The sequence below is a fragment of the Tamandua tetradactyla genome, chromosome 12 (assembly GCF_023851605.1).
Source record: "Tamandua tetradactyla isolate mTamTet1 chromosome 12, mTamTet1.pri, whole genome shotgun sequence".
Taxonomy (NCBI): domain Eukaryota; kingdom Metazoa; phylum Chordata; class Mammalia; order Pilosa; family Myrmecophagidae; genus Tamandua; species Tamandua tetradactyla.
Genome location: NC_135338.1, coordinates 101,242,671 through 101,258,838, shown reverse-complemented (window position 1 = coordinate 101,258,838; position 16,168 = coordinate 101,242,671). Strand labels below are relative to the sequence as shown.

The 16,168-nt window shown below is 54.8% G+C and overlaps 1 protein-coding gene and 1 long non-coding RNA gene across 3 annotated transcripts; one reads left to right on the top strand and one right to left on the bottom strand.

Moving 5' to 3' along the window:
* Positions 1 to 7,318: 7,318 nt before the first annotated feature.
* MEX3B (mex-3 RNA binding family member B) lies at positions 7,319 to 11,112 on the bottom strand. The gene is made up of 2 exons (XM_077122392.1): positions 10,836 to 11,112; positions 7,319 to 10,026 (listed from the first exon to the last, which is right to left on the bottom strand). The coding sequence occupies exons 1-2, from the start codon at positions 11,110 to 11,112 to the stop codon at positions 8,582 to 8,584; spliced, it is 1,722 nt and encodes a 573-aa protein (XP_076978507.1). The 3' UTR covers positions 7,319 to 8,581.
* A 1,873-nt stretch (positions 11,113 to 12,985) lies between these two features.
* LOC143651688 (uncharacterized) lies at positions 12,986 to 15,906 on the top strand. Of its 2 annotated transcripts, none has more exons than XR_013160136.1 (3): positions 12,986 to 13,173; positions 14,761 to 14,905; positions 15,496 to 15,906. It is a non-coding gene; the product is annotated as an uncharacterized LOC143651688 (long non-coding RNA). The 2 variants fall into 2 exon arrangements; XR_013160137.1 differs by having other exon boundaries at positions 12,986 to 13,700.
* Positions 15,907 to 16,168: the final 262 nt, after the last annotated feature.

Genomic DNA, 16,168 nt, shown 5'->3' with positions numbered 1-16,168 from the left:
AAAGGCACTTAAGCTCAGTTTCATGGGCTTAAAATGAGTACAATAACAATATCCGTATAATCTATGTCTTCCTGAGGTTATTCTGAGGTCACTTATGTGAAAAGTGTAAAGTCTTCTATACAAAATAAGAAAACGGCAGCATATCATTTTTAAAGATTGGCCCTAGGCCAAATAAACTAAAACCACTTGTGCATCCTGCTTTAAACTTTTAAAATTATTTTGACCTATGAAAATACTATAATCAGATAGTCAGGAAATTCAAATGTTCCTTAGGATTTTAAATTAAAATTAATAATTATAGTAAATATATGAATTAACAGATAGCACTTACTGTATATGCCATACATTGCTTCAAATGCTCCTCTAAGCAGTCCTTTAAGATACGTAACTCTCATTATTCCCATTTCATGGATGATAAAACTGAGAACTATTCTAGTTTGCAAGCTGCCACAATGTGATATACCAGAAATAGAATGGCTTTTGAAAGGGGGAACTTATTAAGCTGCAAGTTTACAGTTCTAAGACCATGAAAATGTCCAAATTAAAACAAAATGTCCAATCTAAGGCATCCAGGGAAAGATACCTTGGTTCAAGAAAGACTGATGACATTTAGGGTTTCTCTCTCAAATGGAAAGGCACATGGCGAACATAGCAACGTCTGCTGGCTTTCTCTCCAGGCTTTGTGTTTCATGAAGCTCCTCCAGGGGTGATTTCCTTCATCATCTACAAAGGTCTCTGGCTGCATGGACGCTAAAGATTTTTCCAAAATGTTCCCTCTTAAAGGGGCCCAGTAAGCAACCCCACCTTGAATGGGCAGAGTCACATCTCCATGGAAACCATCTAATCAAAAGTTACCACCCACAGTTGGGTGGACCACATCTCCATGGAAACAATCAAAAGGCTCCACTGAGCAAAACTGAATGAGGATTAAAGAACTTGGCTTTTCTGGGGTACACAACTTCAAACTGGCACATTTCACCTTTTGGACTCCTAAAAGCCATGTTCTTTCCAAATGCAAAATATATTCATTGCATCACAATATCACAAAGCCTTAAACCATTTCAGTGATGATACAAATACAATACAAAGTCAGAAACAGTATAAAATCTCTTCAACGTCAGCTACAGGCATAGTCTGTCCTAAGCAAAATGCACCTCTGGCTCTGGACCTGTAACACTCAGAACAAGTTATTTGCTGCCAACATATAAAGGAGAGAGAGTCATAGGATACATATTCCCATTTCCATAGGGAGGAATTGGAAGGAACACAGGGGTCACTGGACCCAAGCAGTCTCAACAACCTGCAGGGCAAAGTCCATTAAATTTCAAAATCTGAGAGTCATTTATCTTCGGGGCTGTAGAAAGCGGCAGTCCCACCCTTTCCAAGGGCCTACACAGTGGCCCGCCTCTCTCCAAATACAACCTTGGGGGATATTGGGGAGACCACTTTTTTCTTGGCTCCACCCTCTCCAAGCATTGGGGCCGCACCCAGGCTCTCTGCTATCTCCGGGGCACACGCTCAACCCCTCCATGTGGTGGCAGCCAGGCTCTCCCCAATGCCCAAGAAATGTGCCCCACCCTCTCCAAGGCCTGAGACGGCATGACTCTTCCAGAACAGCGAGGTGGAAGCCCCACCGTCTGCCTTTGGGGCAAACTCACCCTCTCCACATGCTTGGGTAGGTCCAGTCTCCTGGCCCATGATTCCTTTACTTCAGACCTCAGCTTCCATAGTTCTGCTTTTGAAGTTATTTTTCCTCCAATGTGTCCCTTTTCTGAGTCTATTATTCCAGACTGGCAGTGGTTCCATTTATACAGCTCCCACAGCACTCTTGTTGGCTTTCTATGTAGTAGGCAAAGATTATGACCATCAGATAGCAGGAGTTTCCACAAATCCTTCCTGGATAACTCCATGTCCAATCCTGGCTTTCTCTGAAATGGCTGACTGGTTCCACTTTTGGTTAAATGTGTGGGGCACATTCTCAGAGAGACCCTTCCTGGAAGCTCAGAACTTTCCACACCATCAATTTCTGGGGCCTTTATACCCAAGAGTTCATTTCTTAGCTTATCACTTTCCTGTTGCATTTCACTATAAGCTGCAAGGAGAAACCAGGCTGCACTTTCTACATTTAATTTGTAAAGCTCTTCTGCTAAATGTCCAAGTTCATGGCTCTTAAAATCTGCCTTCCAGCCAAAGCCACTCATCAATTTTGCCAGATTATCTGCCATTTGAAAACAAGGATCACCTTCCTTCCAGTTTGCAATAACACATGCTTCATTCCTGTCTAGAGCCTTGTCAGAGGTATCTTTAGAGTCCACATTTGTCCCTTAAAAGCATTCTAGACCTTCCCTATCAAGCTCCCCACAACTCCTCCAGAATCTTCCCCTTATCCCTTTAAAAAAGCATATCAATATGTTTGGTATTTGCAAACCGCAGTGCACCTCACTTCTGGTACCAAAATCTGTTTTAGCTTGCAAGCTGCTGGAATACAATTTACAGAAATGGAATGGCTTTTTAAAAAGTTGCAAGTTTACATGCTTTAAGGCTGTGAAAATGTCCAAATTAAAGCAAGTCTATAGAAATGCCCAATCTAAGGCATCCAGGGAAAGATGCCTTGGTTCAAGAAGCCTGATGACGTTCAGGGTTTCTCTCTCAACTGGAAAGGCACATGGCAAACATGGCATTGTCTGCTAGCTTTCTCTCCAGGTTTCTTCTTTCATGAAGCTCTCCTGGGAGCATTTTCCTTCTTCATCTCCAAAGGCTGTGTGGACTCTGAAGCTTTTTCCAAAATGGTTCCCTTTTAAAGGGCTCCAGTAAGCAGCCCCACGTTGAATGGGTGGAGACATATCTCCATGGAAACCACCTAATCAAAAGTTACCACCCACAGTTGGTGGGTCATATCTCCATGGAAACAAACAAAAAGCTCCACCCAGGAATATTGAATGAGGATTAAAGAACTTGGCTTTTCTGGGGCACACAAACTGGCACATCAACTTACTCAGCTATTAAGTAACTGAGTGAATATTCCTTCAGCATCCCCAAATCCTACTCGCATTCTCCAAGACCACTGGTAAACGATTAAGTGCTATCTGTAATACTTTATGTTTCTGCATGACAAATTACCCCAAAACATGGAGGCTTAGACAGCAAGCATGTGTTATCATGGAGCCGGTGGGTCATGACTCAGGGTGCGGCTCTGCCTGGAGTGTCTGTTTCTAGTCCCTCATGGGGGCGCAGCCGGCCACGGTTGCAGGACTGGAGACTCACTTGAGGTGGAGCTGCGTCTGGGTCCACTCGTGAGTCTGCTGGCAAACTCCGTCACTGCGCCCGCAGCCCAAGACATGAGGCCCCTCACTGGTTGTGGGTGGGGGGCTCCCTCCGATGCTCCCATATGGATCTCTGCCCATGTCCATCTCCCCTGGAGTGAGTGGCCTGAGAGAGAGAGACCACTCCAAGCAGAGGCCCCTGTTCTTCTATAGCCTAATTAGGCAGGGACATCCCATCACTTCTGCCATATTCTGTTCATCAGAAGTAACTCACTAAGTCCAGTCCACACTTAAGGGGGGAGGATGGCACAGGGAAGCAAACAAGGGGTCATGGGGGCCATCCTGGAGACTGCCTCCCACAATAGCCTTCTAGAACTTACCAATGCATATAAAAACACATTTTTTTACAAAAATCATATATTTTTTTCTCTTACATTAACAGACACAGAGGTGATTCCCTTGTTTAGTACAATAGCTAGAATTCCATTTTGTGGCAGTTACACAACTGGATAAACAAGCCCCTGTTGAGGGGCACTTAGGTTATTTTAAGCAAAGCACCCTCTCCTCTAATTTGACAGGTATGTGTGTTGAGTGACTGCACAGGTTCTGTGTAGCGGTGAGGGCAGGGGTGGGAGGGCGAGCCCCTGCCCTTGAGGTCTTTGAGGCCTGCTGGGGAGAAGAGTCCAGTGCACAACCTTCTGGGAAAGTGCATTTGTGGAAGAGGGGCACGGTGTTGTGGTGGCCAAAGAGGGGTGAGCTCCTCACGTAACCCCTGAGGTCAGGCCACCACCTCTGAGCCCCAGGCCAGCCATTCCCTGCACCCACACCTTCAGGGAAGCCTGCCCGGAACCACCCCAACCCCCCCGGGGGCGACACCCAAACGCGCTGTTAGCCCATCGCTAGAACCCACCATGTCTAATACACATCCTAGGAATGCATTTAAGAGGAGAGAGAAACAAATTCGTCCAAGAAGAAGCTGGCGTTCTGAATTCCAGACAATTCCTACATTTCAGTTTTCAGTCAGGGTTTTGGCATCTTTTAGTCATTGTCTAATTTAGTTCATGTGACATTTTTATGAGGCTTTTTTTCCCTCTCTTTTTAGAGAAAGAGAGAATTATGGACTCCTTTTAATGTCATCAAATGTTCAGGTTTTTGTCTACCTGGAAAGGCGATCTTACGGAATTACCCTAGCGTTCATCGTTCAGGCGGTCACGCAGCGGTCAGAGGGGAGAAGGCTTTGCAGCAGACCTCACAAAAGGCCCTGCGTGGCTGGAGCAGGAGGGCGGCCTGCGGGCCTCACAGACACGGGGCGCTGCTCCACTTTCCAAGCCAATTACACCGAGCACGGGGAAAGAAACATCATCCCCACACTCAGCCACTGCACGACAAACGAGCGCTCGTTATTTCAGCAAAGGCTTCGTACAAACGCTGCTTCTCAGCGTGGTGAAGGGGGAAACTTTGGCCTCCCCAGGCCCAGTGCTGTGCCTTGGCCGGGCCCTTTCACTTCTCTGCGCCCCCCTCACCCTGGAGATGGGTTTGCTCACGCACATGCACTGAGCTGCCTTAGCGCGTCTAAAACTCTCAGCGTACTGCCCTGGACGTGGCCTAATCGACGACAGCAGCCGCGTGGACATTCGCTGACCCGTCCTTTCTGGAAGGCAGTTTGCCTTCATGGGGGGTGGAAGGCTCTGTAAACTGTCCCGGCAAGGCCAGGACCTCAATGGCCCAGGGGACGGAGGTCCATAGAAGGACACAGAGGGACACCCTCCTGGGTGAGAGGGGGGCAGCTACCAATTCCCAAATCACCTTGCCTTGCTAAGCCTCACAGACAACCCTTTCCAGACATCACGCTGGCCAGCGGGCTGGAAACCCTCTTGAAAGGGGGCAGGTGTGTCCACTTTCTCCTCTGGAGCGAGGAGGCTGGGCATCACCTGTCACTGCAGAGAGCACAGCTGCTACCAAGAGCAGCTTTCATTGCACGGGGCAGGGACAGCGCCTGGGAAGAGACAGCACGTGCAGCACCGCATGCTCACACCTGCAGGACCTGGGAAAGACACACGTGGAAGTGCACTGAGGACGCCGGGGTGCCCAGGACCAAGTGGGGCACCCACCACACTTTGGGGGTACAGTCCCTCGACTGTGACCATGTGCTCAGGTGACACTGCAGCCTCCCCAATGGCCTGCCAGGTGTGGGCAGGGGGGGAAGACCTCCGGGTGCTGCACATAAAGAGACAGAACAGGGGCAGTGATTCGGGGAGTGCCGCCTGCCAGCAGGCATTTGCTGCTGCAGAAGCACACACTTCAGAGGAGAGAGGAGATGCCAAGGGTGCCGCCGCTGGCAGGGGCGTCAGGTGCACCGCTCGCCCGTCCAGCTCCTGGAGAGTTGGCTTGGGGCTCCGTGGGACAGGACGGAAGCAAGTGCCAGCTAACAGCAGGGGCATGTCATGTCCCCTCTGAAGAAGCCCGATTTTATTTATACTTCCTAAAGCTTCACATCCACAAAGGGAACCTCTACTGCAAGAAATCCAGGCCAGCCATGTGTCAGCGGCCTCGAAATCTGATCTTTATTAATTTTCAAAAGCCACATATGGACTACAAGAAATCATATGCGAATGAGTAAGAGCCCAGGAGAAATCCAGCCAATTCGGAGGCTTTTGCTTTGTCCTTTCACTATCTGTAATCATTCCATTAAAGAAAAGCAAAGTTTCATTGCTAAGGAAAGTAAGTGTAAAAAGAATCTCGGTTCTGTGCTAGGCATCTCCCAAGAGTGCCAGGAGGGGGGTTGGGGCTCTGTAACGCCTCCTCCTGCCCGGCCTCAGGTAACCCCCAGCCTTGAGGGCTGAGCACTGCCGGGGAACTTCAGAGCTGAAGATGATGCCGGAAATTTCTCAGCCAGGCCACTCCTTTCCCTCCTCCCTTCCTTAAAGCCTCCTGCTTCATACCACACAACTAGGAGCACATCCGCAGTCTCCAAATTTCAGGGCAAATAGAAATTAACGAAAGAGAAAAGAGGGACCGACTGATTTATAGTAGAGCCACTCTGGACTCACCTGCTGAAATGCTACCATTGGCAGAGATGAACATTCCGGTCAGTCCCTGTTGCGGAGGGGGCAGTTGCACGTTCCCGGCAGAGTCCCCTCCTTTCTAAGTCCCCTCTAGAAGGCGGAGTCACGGCAAGTGAATGTGCAGAGCTCCTCCCCTTGACAAAGCCCAACTCAGACAGGGGCTGCGAAGGATTAATTAAGCCCTCAGCCTCCCACTCCCGCAGTCCCACAGCTCCCACCCCCGCAGTCCCCATCCACGCACCCCCCACCACCCCCCGCCACCACTACCCCCAGCTCCGCAAGCCCTCTGCCCCTGCAACCCCCAGCCCTGCAGCCCCCATCCCTTCTATCCCTCAACCTCACCAGACCCCGCCCAGCAGCCCCCAAGGCCCCCACCTCCACAGCTTGCCCTGGGGTGCAGACCCGTCAGCAGCAGCGCCCCTACCCACCGGGCTCTGCCTCCTTCCCCCTGCCCCTGTGCTGGGCAGGACTCTCTGGCTCAGGGCCGTTTTGCTTTCGGGGAACGTTCCCCCATAATAATATCAACACTAAATTTATTTTTCATTGTATCTTTAAATGCTTCCTTGTTTTTCAGTATTTCAGGCAAAATTGAATAGATTTCTCAGGACCCCAAAATTGAAACATTTTCTTTGGCCCTAATTTTTTTTCTTTCTTCTCCGTAAGTCACTAGCCCACTAAAGTGCACCAGGTCTTCAGCGCTTCCCACCAGGGGTGGAGAAGTCGGTGCTGAGCCTCCAAATGGTCTCACATTGCTTAAAAAACACGCCACCCACGGCCCGCCCACCCAAACAAGCGCAGCTCTGACCTGTCTGAACAGACCACCTGAGTTGATAAAACGCTGACATATATGCCAGGGAGTGATCTATTTCACTTCACCACTTCAGAGTGAGACCGCAAGAGACTTTAAGAAAATCAAGTCGCCACCACACAAGATACATTTTCTTCAATATTTTATTTATATAGAAATACTTAAAAAATGAATAGCACCATTACTTAAGTTTTACCTTTATTATGTAGAACTTTAAATGTCAGAAAAATAAAACTCTTGATACAATTTCAAATCTTGTCTCAGCAAATATAATATTAGTATTTGACCATGAGGTTAAAGGCCCTTTATCATAAAATAAAATATACTTTGTTTTTAAACTTTTCTCAGTAAAGTACATTTAAGCTCAAGTAACGTCACCTACATATACATAAACAAGTGGTAAACAAATGTATTAAAATAGAAATACTAAAACTATAGTGGTGCAACAGAATTCTTGTAACTTGCACTGAATTCTATTTATACAAATGTTAGAAAGCATCAACAGTTCCTTTTGACATGTTTATACATTTCCATTTTTTGTAATAATATAGAATAAAATATGCTTTATATCACTGAATAGAAAATATGCTGGGTGAAGCAGATCTAGAAGATTTGTCTGAACCTATAAAATCTCCATCCCAACAGAATACTGTTCAAAACATTACACATTTTATGGTTTGTAATTCCGTCACAATTGTGTGATTATTAAAATAATACAGTGTTCTTTGCCATAAGGCCATACTAAAATAAAAAGATTTAACCCAGCTACAAAAAAGTTCACTGAACTTAAATTAAAATACTTGTAAACATCTTTGCAATATGAAATATAATTTTTCAAGTCAAAAAAGAATAAAATACTTCAATCTGTATTAATGCAATTTCTCTTTAAAACTTTTAAACGTTTTTAATATATAAGAGATATGTTACAGTTTCTTTAACTTTCATAAAGCTGCAGTATCCTGATATCACAGGAACTCCTGGCCCTTGCAGGAACATTCAAAAAGGATCCACTGCGTTCTGATAACAAGCGTTGTGGGAACCCACGCACAAAGGGGGACACCCTCCCAGTCCACACATCCCGTGAGCACCATTCTTATCATTTCCATCCTAATAACTATTTGTTCATTTTCCCCCTACTTTGAGAAAAAAGGACAACTCGTTGGGTTTTCTTCTTTTGGAAGCTTCCTAATAAGTTCAGTGTACAACCTTCGGTGTTGGGTATCGCCGTTTCACAGGCGTAGAGAGCATGCATTTCGGGGGATTCGGAGGTTTCCCAGGCCACGGTCGTCCCGACCCCAATATCCTGGCAAGTTCCTTTGTTGAAAAACGAGCGGATACTACAGCTTCCCAAGCTCCTCTCGGATCCCAGAGTGTGAGCTGAGGTGGGGAGAAGGGGGGCGCCGGGGGGGGGGGCTGCCCTCCCACCCCGCGCAGGCGCGCTGTCCTCATGAAAAGATGCGGATGGCCTGGGTGACGGCCGTGTGGCACACGGGACACTCGGGCTCGCTCTTCTCGCAGATGCGGTTGGCGCACTCCATGCAGAAGAGGTTGTGGCCGCAGGGCACCAGCGCGGCGATCACTTCGCTCTCGAAGCACACGGAGCAGTCGCGGCTGCCCTGGCGCCGCAGCCCGGACGAGGAGGAGGAGGAGCTGGAGGAGGAGCTGGAGGAGCAGCAGCCCGACGTGTCCGACGGCCGCAGGCCCGGCAGCTGCGCCCCCAGCCCGCTGGCGTAGGCCGCGTAGGCCAGGCCCCCGCCGCCCGGGTCGCTGCGCACCCGGCGAGCCAGGTGGTGCTCGCCGGCGCCCGGGGCCAGGTGCAGGGGCGGGGACAGGCGCGCGCAGCCCGGGCCCGGGTGCAGGCGGCGGTGCACCAGCAGCCCCAGGGTGGCGCTGGACGGCGCGCTGGCGCCGGCCCCGGGAAAGACCACAGAGGAGGACGAGGCGGCCGAAGACGCCGAGGAAGAGCAGGAAGAGGGCGCGGGGGCTGCGGGCCCGCCCCCGGGCGAGCGCTCGAGCTGGGCCCAGAGGAGGGGCGCCCCAGGCGGCGGGGCGGGCGCGGGATCGAAGGCGGGCGGCAGCTCGGCACAGCCGTCGGGGGACGGCACGGAGGCTTCGCCCGGCGCGTAGGCATACCCGTTGCCGTTGTTGTTGTTCCCGTTGTGGGCGAAGCTGAGCGCGGGACTGGGGGGGCTGTAATCCGCCAGGCGCGGGGTGGCGGCTGCGCTGCCGCTCGTCCCGCCGCCGAAGTAAGAGTCAGTGGAGGCGCTGCCGAGGGAGCTGGAGCTGTCGTTGCGGTGGCTAGAGAAGGGCTTGCGGCCGGGGGTGGGCGTGATGCTGGGGGTGGGCTTGCTCCAGAGGCTGCCCGGGCCGGACCCGCCGGACCCATGGTGCGGGTCGAAGCCCACATCCGTGCCGTTGGCGTGGAAGTCGTTCTCGTCGGTGAGCTCTACGATGCCCCCCGTGCGCAGGGCAATGTGCGCCTCGATCTCTTCCCGCGCGCGGTCCACGTTCTCGGGCATGCCGGTCACTTCGAACACCGGCTCCTTGTCGCGGCTCGGCGTCACGATGTAGGTGTGCGTCTGCTGCTGGATGCGCTTGATGGTGGCGCCCTTGGGCCCCACCACCAGCCCCACGACGCGGTAGGGCACGCGCACCTGGATGGTGGTCTGCCCGGGCAGGCTGGGCGGCCCCGGCACCGCGCCGCTGAGCGCCGCGTTCTTGTTGCGCGACGCGCGGATCAGGGAGAAGTGCTCCGCGGCAGAGATGATCTCCCTGCGAGCCATGGCCACGTCCTCCTTCCTGCCCGTCACAACAAAGACAGGCTCCTCCCCGCGCACCGGGGTCTTGATGTACGTGTTGGTCTTCGCCCGCAGCGCTTTGATTTTACAACCTGGGAGCCGGGATGCCAGGAGGGGGAGAGACAGACACGCCCATTATCCCGGGTGACAGCCAAGGCAGCGCCAAGCCCGCGGCCAGGGCAGCCCGGCGGCGGGACGCGGAGGGGCGGAAGGGGGGCGGCTCCCTCAGAGACCCCGGGCCGCGCCCGTGGATGAGAAGCGGGTGCCACCCGCGCGGCGCTCGAGGAACAGCCCATTGGCTGCCCAGCCCTCCCCCGGTGACTGCGGTCGTCCGGAGCCAAACCCCAGAAGCCAAGAAAAGTCACCCGGGGAGAGGCCGCTGGGGTCCGGCCGGGCGCGCCGTCCACCCGGGACCCCGCAGAGCTGGTTTAGGGAAAGCGGCGGGAGCCGAGCTCGCCCGCGCGGGGACTGGGGGAGGGGGCGCAGTCCCGGGACCCATTGTTCCTCGTCTTGGGCTGCCTTCCGCTCGCAGAAACCCAGAATCCTCCCATCTGATGCTTAGTCCTCCCCTCCTCCCTCCCGGAGGACCGCCGCAGGCCCCCTCCCCCAGGCATCTCACACTGACATTCTATTTCCCCGGGTGGGCTGGGAGGGGGGCGCTAGGGGAGAAGGCAGTGATTGTAGCAGAAGAGAGTGCATCCCGCGGCGGCCGCGGCGCGCCTCTGGGAGACAGCCTCCCTGCACTTTCTTTGTCTGGGGCGCCGGCCCATCGCACGGTGCTTCCCCACCAAGGCTCCCGGGCGCCGCTGTTAGAGCTCCCGCACGCGCCCTTCCCGCGGGGCGGTGGCCCGGGGCTCTCCACGCGCCCCCGCCCCCCACGCCCCGTCGTTGCCGGACCCACCTTGCCGCCCCACGATCTCCGCGACATGCTCGGAACTGGGCACCGGCACGCACTCGGTCATGTTCACGCTTTTCTTGCGCGGCTCGCTGTCGTAGAGAGAGGCCCCCTCGTCACTGTCCAGCCCCAGCAGCGAGAGCTGGTCGAGCGCGAGCTGCAGGGCTCTTTGGTCATCCAGGGTCTCTCCCCCGCCGCTGCCCCCGCCGCCCCCCCCGCTGCCCCCGCCGCCGCCGCCGCCGCTGCCGTTGCGCTCCAGGTCTGCAAACAGCGAGCTGGGCATCGCTCGGCCGTGCGCGCCGCGCTCCCGCCGGCCCTGGGCTCGGCGGCGAGAAGCTGCGGCCACAAAGGCAGCCGGGACGCGGGCGGTTAGGGGCGGGGAGGCCGGCGGGCTGCAGAGGGCTCCGTCGCTCCTTTCCCCGCGGCGGGAGGAGTGGTTCGCTCCGTGCGGTCCGCGCCGACCAGTGGCTGCAGGAGCCCCCGCTTGGGTCCCCACCCCAGGTCTGTTCGCGGGTGGGGTGGGGGCAGAGCTCGAGCGGCGGCCGCGCGTGCCCCCGAGTGCCCGGCCGGCTGGCCACAATGCCGAGCCAGCAGCGCGCAGGCGAGCGACAGCCGCGTTCCTTTAAGGGGCCCCTCCCCGGCTCCTCCACGCCCGCCCGCCCGCCCTCACTCAGCGCTTTTGCCTTCTCTACTCCCCGCCTCTTGACGGAGCCTCTGCAGCCAGACGGCTCCGGGGGGGACGAGGCAGGCGCAACGTCACCGGCGGGAGCTGACACTACAATGCTCCCGACACTATCGCTGGGGGAGGCGATTGGCGCGCGTCGGGCCGGGGGCGGGCGGAGGCGGCGGGCTGAGCGAGCGCGGAGCCAGGACCTCCCCCCAGCGCGCTCGCCGCAGCCCGCCCCGTCCGCCTCCCGGCCGCGCCCCTCCCCCGCCGCCGCGAACGCCTCTCTTTGTTGTCTAATGCGGGGCCGGCAGGCTTGGGACACTTGTTTGCACCTATCAGCCGAGGCCAGTCCCTGTGTCCAGGTGCCCTCCCTCCCCGGCCTGGGAAAAGCGAACGCGCCCTACTCGGATGCCAGGGCCCGGCTGTGGAAGAGCGGTCCTTAGAAAGTCCCGTTAGCGTCCCCAATAAACCACCTCTGGAGCCAAAGGTGCGACTGGGAGAAAGGTCTATTGTCTGCCCAGAGGGCGCTCCAAGCCTCAGACTCCGAGAGCGGGCCTCCAGGTCTTGGGGTGCGCCGGCAAAGTGGACCGGGGCGCCGGCTGCCCACCTGCGCGGGAGCGCGGGAGACACAAAGACACACGCCCGCTCGCACTGCCACGCGCGCGTCCGCGCCTGCCTCTCCGGCCCCTTGGCTGCAGCCGCCCAGCTGGCCCTGGACTGCGGACCCGAAGCAGTCGGGAGCTGGGGCCCGCTTGGGCCTCGGCCGCCCGCAGCCTGGGGCCGCTGGAACGCTCGGCGCGGCGTTCTGATCGCACCCCACGCCTGGGCCGAGACCTCGCGGTCGCCGACACGCGCCCGAGCGCCGCGCAGCCACGGCTAGAACGCGCGCCACCGCGCCCGCGGGCCTGCGCGCGCGCGCGGCTCCCCGCCCTCTCCCCCCGGCGGGCATGCGCGGTGGGTCGGGAGCGGCCGGGCCCTTTAAGACGAGCGCGGCGGGGCGCGCAGGCCCCGCCCCGGCCCCGCCCCGACGGGAGGTGTGCGCGGCCGCTCGGCTGCTCTTTGTGGCCTCTGGAGTGGGCTGAGCGCCCAGGGAGGCTCGGGGAGCGGCGGGTGGTGCGCCGCGAAGCGGGGGGCCGTGAGTTGAGCCCCTCCCGGGCCTGCCGGGCTCGCTCCGAGCGCCGCAGAGAAGAAAGGAGGCGGAGAGGACGGAGAGGGCGGGGGGCGGGCCTGGCCTTCCGCCCTTCGCGTCCCTTCCCCGCCACCCGGGCCTACGTCCCTCCGTGTCCCTTACGCGCCCCCACCCCGATATCCCGCGTCCGATCGGGCTGTCCTCCGGGCGACAGGGGCCGAGTCCGCCCCAACGGCCAGTGTCCATTGGGGCGGGGAGCCTGCCGAGGACAATGAAGCCACGTGGCCGAGCCGGGGCGCGCGTGCTCGGGACTCCTCGGGGTGCCGCGGGGCCACCCTGGGACCCGCAGGCCGAGGTCCCGCCAGACGTGCCCCGCGTGACCTCGGGGAGCGCCCGCGAGCGCCCTGAGCCTCGATTTTCACCCATAAAACGGAGGGTGGTTCTGAGATTAAAGGTGACGGCGACGTTAGCGTCTCTGCACAGGAGCGCGAACGTCTTGGCTGGGAGAAGGCCTCACACTCGCTCACCTGGAGCTGTCTGGAGAAGAGGTGCTGATGATTTCCTTGGGGGAAATGAGGCTTAAAAGCCGCTTAGAGCGGTTATTTCCTCAGGATGTTGACGTCAGCTTCCTTCAGCCGGGCGGGGGTGTCTTGAAAGGGAATGCTGGCGGTGGGGGGCGCCGGGAAGAGGGGGCGCTCGGTCCTCCGTGGAAACCACCATCCGCAGCTCCCACGGGAAATACCTCTTTTTGGACCGGTTTATGGATTCGAGTCCAAATAATCTGGGCTGAGGAGGGTGTGCCGTCGAGGTTCCCGGGAGGTGCGGGAGGGGGCTGGGGGGTCCCGGAAAAGGGTCCGGCCGGGGAGGCCTGTGAACGTGCGGGCAGGAGAACCGCTGGAAGCCCTAGTATTTCCAGCTCGCCGGTCAGCAGATGCGTTTCTGGCCTCTCAGCCTTGTTTCTAGGAATTTAACAGCCTCGAGACTGGACCGACTGAGATTGAATGTTTTTTTATTAACGACAGGAGGAAGGTGGGTTGTTCTTCAGCTGCCGCCCCGATGAGGCTTGTCCTAGCGGGTGAGTGGGCAGTGAGGAGTTACCTGTGCCAGGAGCTCGGCCACAGGTACTTTCAGGCCTGCCCTAAGATTTCAAAGGAGCTAATTTAGACATTTATTTAGACCAAGAGGATCCCTAAGCTCCTGATTCACATTACCTGGAGTGTAAAGGCAGCACCTGGCCGAAGTGGCATGTTTAATGTCTTCTTTCCTGGTGGCTCAAGGCAGCTGTGGCCCTGCCTTGTAGCTGCAGCTGTCTCTCCAGGGCCAGGCAGAAAATCGAGGCTAAGCAAGTGTTTGTTCAGTGAAGTGATACAGTCGGGATGAGCTGAGACTCTGACCGTGGGAATTCCTGGCACGCTACCATCCCGAGTTGCTCAGGCGCCCTGCAGCCCAGGGGGTGCGGTGAGGCCAGGGTGGGGCCCTTTGGATACGCCCAGGACATGGGGCGTCCAGATCCCCAGGAAGGGCATGAGTGCTGCGGTTGAGCTCAGATTCCAGGTGGGCCCCAGCTCCATTTCCCTCTCATTGTGAGAAGGGGCTGCTGTCCAGTAGCCCACTGACCACTGCAGGCTGGCTTAGTGAGTCCGGCAAGGATGGTGAAAGGGATGGTGCAAGGTAAACTTATACCTGGTCAGTTGCAAAGTACTAAGTAAATGTGGGCGGTTCACCCATAGCCACTTCTCGCTTTCTCTACTTCTATCCAACACTGAGTGGACAGGATTTTTTGATACTTGACTGCTATTGTAAAAGTAACGATCTGGACAATTTTATTCTGATCTTAATAAGTCAAGATGTCATAAAAATTGCAAGTCTAGTTCTAGATAATAAACTCTAACCCCATAGTTTCTGGTTGGACTTTCCCAGGCTTCTTTAGGACCCCAGAGCTTAACTACTTTTCCTGAGAAGTTTGAAAAGTGGGGTCTGGTAATAAAGTAGAGAATTTTGGTTGTCATTATGTAAAAAGGGGAGAAGTCATGCAAAAACAAATGAGATTAAGAAGAAGCCAACCTTCCTTCTGTTGGTTTCCAAAGGCCTCAAACTATTTTCACACATCTTGCTTCCTTTTGCAAATTAAATAGCTCCCAAAAGAAACTAAAATCCCCTTGGGAAAACAAGCACACTTTGGGCATCTCACTGAACGCTTCCTGGCACCTGCGCAGTTCCAGAGAGTGCTGGTGATGGAGAGGCGCGTGGGGCAGAGGCCGGTGCCTTCACGCTGGTCAGGTCTGAAACCCCGCACAGCAGGGAGTGTCCAGGGGCCGGGGGGGAACACGTCTGGGGCCCTGGGGTGGTCCCAGAAGGTGGACCTTGTGCCCCCCACTGGATGGGGTGTGAGACGTTCACCGAGACCCACAGCCAGCACCGAGCGTGGCAGCGAGGAGCAACTCTGAGGGTGGCTGAAGGAAGGAGTGGGCCAGGTTGAGAGGCCTTGGGGTGTGCTTTTCCTTAATCATGTCAGGGAATGATACCATGTCTGGAAGGCGGTTCAAGGGACTCCAGGGGCAATGCCATGATTTTGAGTGATAATAACCATCTCAGGTAATATTTACTAAGCACGCGCATGTGTGTGTGCAAGTGCGCGTGTGCATTCAGGCAGTTTGCCAAGTATCTTGCTTAATCTTCATAACTACTCTGAAGCAAGTACCTTTATTATCCCCATTTTACAGATGAGAAGAAGTTATGTCACTTGCCTAAGCAGAGGCAGATTGACCTTGGAGAGGATGAAGAGCTTCCCAGGCCCCTAGTAATGAATTTATAGAATCACATGTTTAGGTAAAATGTGCGTGACTGTGATTTTTATTCTCTTCCTGTAGGAGGTCGTACAACTGTGTGAGCTTCACGCCCAACACATTTCAGATGCCCTCTTGTGCCCAAGGTCACACAGCTAGCAGGTGGTGCCCAGTCTGTGATCTTACCCATCTAAAGTTACGTCTGGTCTCTGAGCCCCTCAGCAGGAGGATGGGGATGTTTCCAGCCCCGCGTCTTACACAGGTTGTGTGGGTCACATGTGTAAGGGTATGTGAATTGTTAACATGTGTGTATTACACATATATAACATGTGTAACATGTATTTTCAGAATATTTTAATAAAGGAAATGTTCTCCTTATGTTGAATGAACCAAGAAGAAGACAAAAATTGTGTGTGTGTCTCTAACAATACTCAGTACACACGGAAAAAGTGAATAGGCTAGAAGGAAAATCATCAAAATTTTTAAATGGTTATTCTTTAGGTAGTGGGATTGCAGTCTTAATTTCACTTTTGCTTTCTTGTGTGTTTCGACTTTTGAACATCTTTATTCAATTTTTAAAAGTAATACAGATTTGGTTTAAAAATTAAATAATGGTAAAAGGCTTAATAAAAAGCACTTCCTGCCCTAACACTGCTGCAAAAAAAACAAAGAAAGAAAGAAGCAACTAATGCTCATCATAGCATATTTATTTTTATTAAAGCTTTTGGAATTATGACATAGGGAGAAGGTTGTGTAA